Source organism: Crinia signifera, chromosome 1 (assembly GCF_055691185.1).
Source record: "Crinia signifera chromosome 1, ASM5569118v1, whole genome shotgun sequence".
In the NCBI taxonomy this organism is placed as follows: Eukaryota; Metazoa; Chordata; class Amphibia; order Anura; family Myobatrachidae; genus Crinia; species Crinia signifera.
In genome coordinates, this window is record NC_139217.1 from 332,611,659 (window position 1) to 332,614,195 (window position 2,537).

The window sequence follows — 2,537 nt, forward strand, 5'->3', positions numbered from 1 at the left end:
ATATTGGATCGCATGCCTATATATTTATATTCAAATATTTTTGCTGATACACATGTACAGACCAAAACTGCATTTCTGTGAGTCAACCTGAATCACACACACACGCACCCCCCCCCCCCCCCCCCCCCATGATTCAATACATCTTCCCCACCTGCAGTGCATTTGGTTCTGCCCAGATGCACTTTTGTTTCTTTACATCTAAATCAGCATCAGACCCACTATGTGGTGTAAAATTGTATTTGCCTGTTTCTATTGTAGCTGATGATGGAAAGAGATGAACTGGTATTCCTAATGTGAGTATGCTAGAAAGGCAGTGAAGATGGTGCAATGGTTATCGTTACTGCCTCACAGCACTGAGGTCATGGGTTTGATTCCCATCATGGCCCTTACTGTACGTGTGTTTGCATTGGTTTCCTCCCACAATCCATCAATATACTGGAAGGTCAATTTTCTCTTGACAAAATTAAACCTAGTGTATGCGCATGTGATAAGGAATATATATTGTAACTCTACTGGAAAAGGGACAGATTTTGATTGCCAAGATCTCTGTAAATAGCTATGGAATGTGCACTATATAACTAACTGATAATTACTAATGAATGAAAACAGCAATGTAGTGATTGAAAAAGAGAGGAGAGTTGTAAAAATCTGAGTTTTTGTGTTCTCCCCGTGCTTGTGTGGGTCTCCTCCCACAATACAAAAATATACACATAGTTTCAGTGATTACCAACAAAAATAAACCCTAGCATCAATGTTTGTACATGTGTGACTACAGCAATATGGTGATAGAGATTAGAGTAGACTGATAATCGCATATTCATGACTATCAGTTATTCCTTATTGCCAAATAATGACATAACCTGAGCAGAAACAAATATCATTATGTGGGACATTGTGAAATGGGGAGCAAAGAAAAAAAACTCCATACTGTACTGTAGCATGTTGGCTTTGTGGATTTATCCTGTTTGCATGTCATCATAATCACATGGGCATTGCTGATATTTTTTGGCAACTTATTATATCATTTCTAAATTTACCACCTTTTTGTCCTACTGAGAATAGAGTAATTATAAGATTTTTCTTTCTAAAGTGCTGAAATGCCCTTTGGAAGTTCTTATTTCTCAGAGCATAAATTAGTGGGTTCAAAAGTGGAGTTACCACGGAATAAACCACGGACACCACTTTGTCCTTATTTAGATCATACTTTGCCTTGGGTCTTACATACATAAAGATGACACTTCCATAAAATATAGACACCACAGTTAAGTGAGATACACATGTGGAGAACGTTTTTCTCTGACCTTTCACAGAGTTTACAATGGCGACAACAATGCAAATATAGGAAGTCATGGTCAGAAAAAAACACGTCAAGACAATACTCCAAGAGAGAGTAAAAAATACTACTTCAGTGGTGCTACTGTCCACACAGGACAGTGCAAGAAGGGCAGGGTAATCGCAAAAAAAATGATTGATTCTGTTAGTCCCACAAAAGGGTAACGTGGCAATAAAAGTAATTGTCAATATGGAGGCAGAAAACCCACAAAGAAAGCATAGAAATATCAGATGTAAACATGCTTTTAATGTCATTAAAGATGAATATCTCAGTGGATTGCAGATTGCCAAATAGCGATCAGCGGCCATCACAGTAAGGAGAAAACATTCGGAAGATCCAAGTGAGAAAAAAACATACAACTGAGCCATGCAGCCTTCAAATGAGATCCTTTTATATTCAACTATGAAAATGGACAGCATGTTGGGTGTTGTAACAGTGACATAGCAGATCTCTAGGAAAGACAGAGCAGCAATAAACATATACATAGGCATGTGCAAGTTAGGGGCCTCCTTCACTATCATGATTATAAGAACATTTGCTATTACTGTCAATATATATATTAATAAAAATATTAAGAACAGGACAATCTGCATATTGTAAGCAGAGGGAAACCCCACAAATGTAAATTCTGGTTTTGCAGCTTGGTTGCCTCTGCTTTCATTTAGTGTCATCCAAACCACTGTGGGGAAAAAATAAGTTGTGTTTTAATTTCAGTCTGTTATTGTTTTTCAAAAATGAAATACATTTTTAGGCAGTGACATAAACAACTGTCATAAAATAATTACATATAATTAAAAAAGAAACATGGAAACCATTTTTTTCAATACAGATGGTAAATTGAATGATTCACTAATAATAGTTCTTGAAAATGTTCCTTGTTACAAAACTATTCTGATTGAATTCACCCAGATTTGATTTTGATGCTGAATCCAATTCTGATGCCTGGTAATTATGCCTCTAGGACTAGATATTTAATGGCTATCGGTGGTGGAACGACCGAGGGTGCAGCTGCTATGGGGCCCGGCAGCTGGGGGGGGGGGGGGCCTTGTGCAGCAAGCAGTCCCCTGCACCCTCTGTAGTTTAAGTATTTTATTACAAAGCCGCCACCACCTGCCTCAGCGCGCCTCCACCACACCAATGAGTAAGGAGCCAGGTGGGGGGTTGCGCTGTGGTAGAAGAAGCCGTGCAGCACCGTTAAGTAGGA

At 38.7% G+C, this 2,537-nt stretch overlaps 1 protein-coding gene across 1 annotated transcript; it reads right to left on the reverse strand.

Moving 5' to 3' along the window:
* Positions 1 to 981: 981 nt before the first annotated feature.
* On the reverse strand, positions 982 to 1,926 carry LOC146080101 (olfactory receptor 6N1-like). Its single transcript, XM_083187011.1, has one exon. The coding sequence runs from the start codon at positions 1,924 to 1,926 to the stop codon at positions 982 to 984; it is 945 nt and encodes a 314-aa protein (XP_083043137.1).
* Between the last annotated feature and the right edge of the window lie 611 nt (positions 1,927 to 2,537).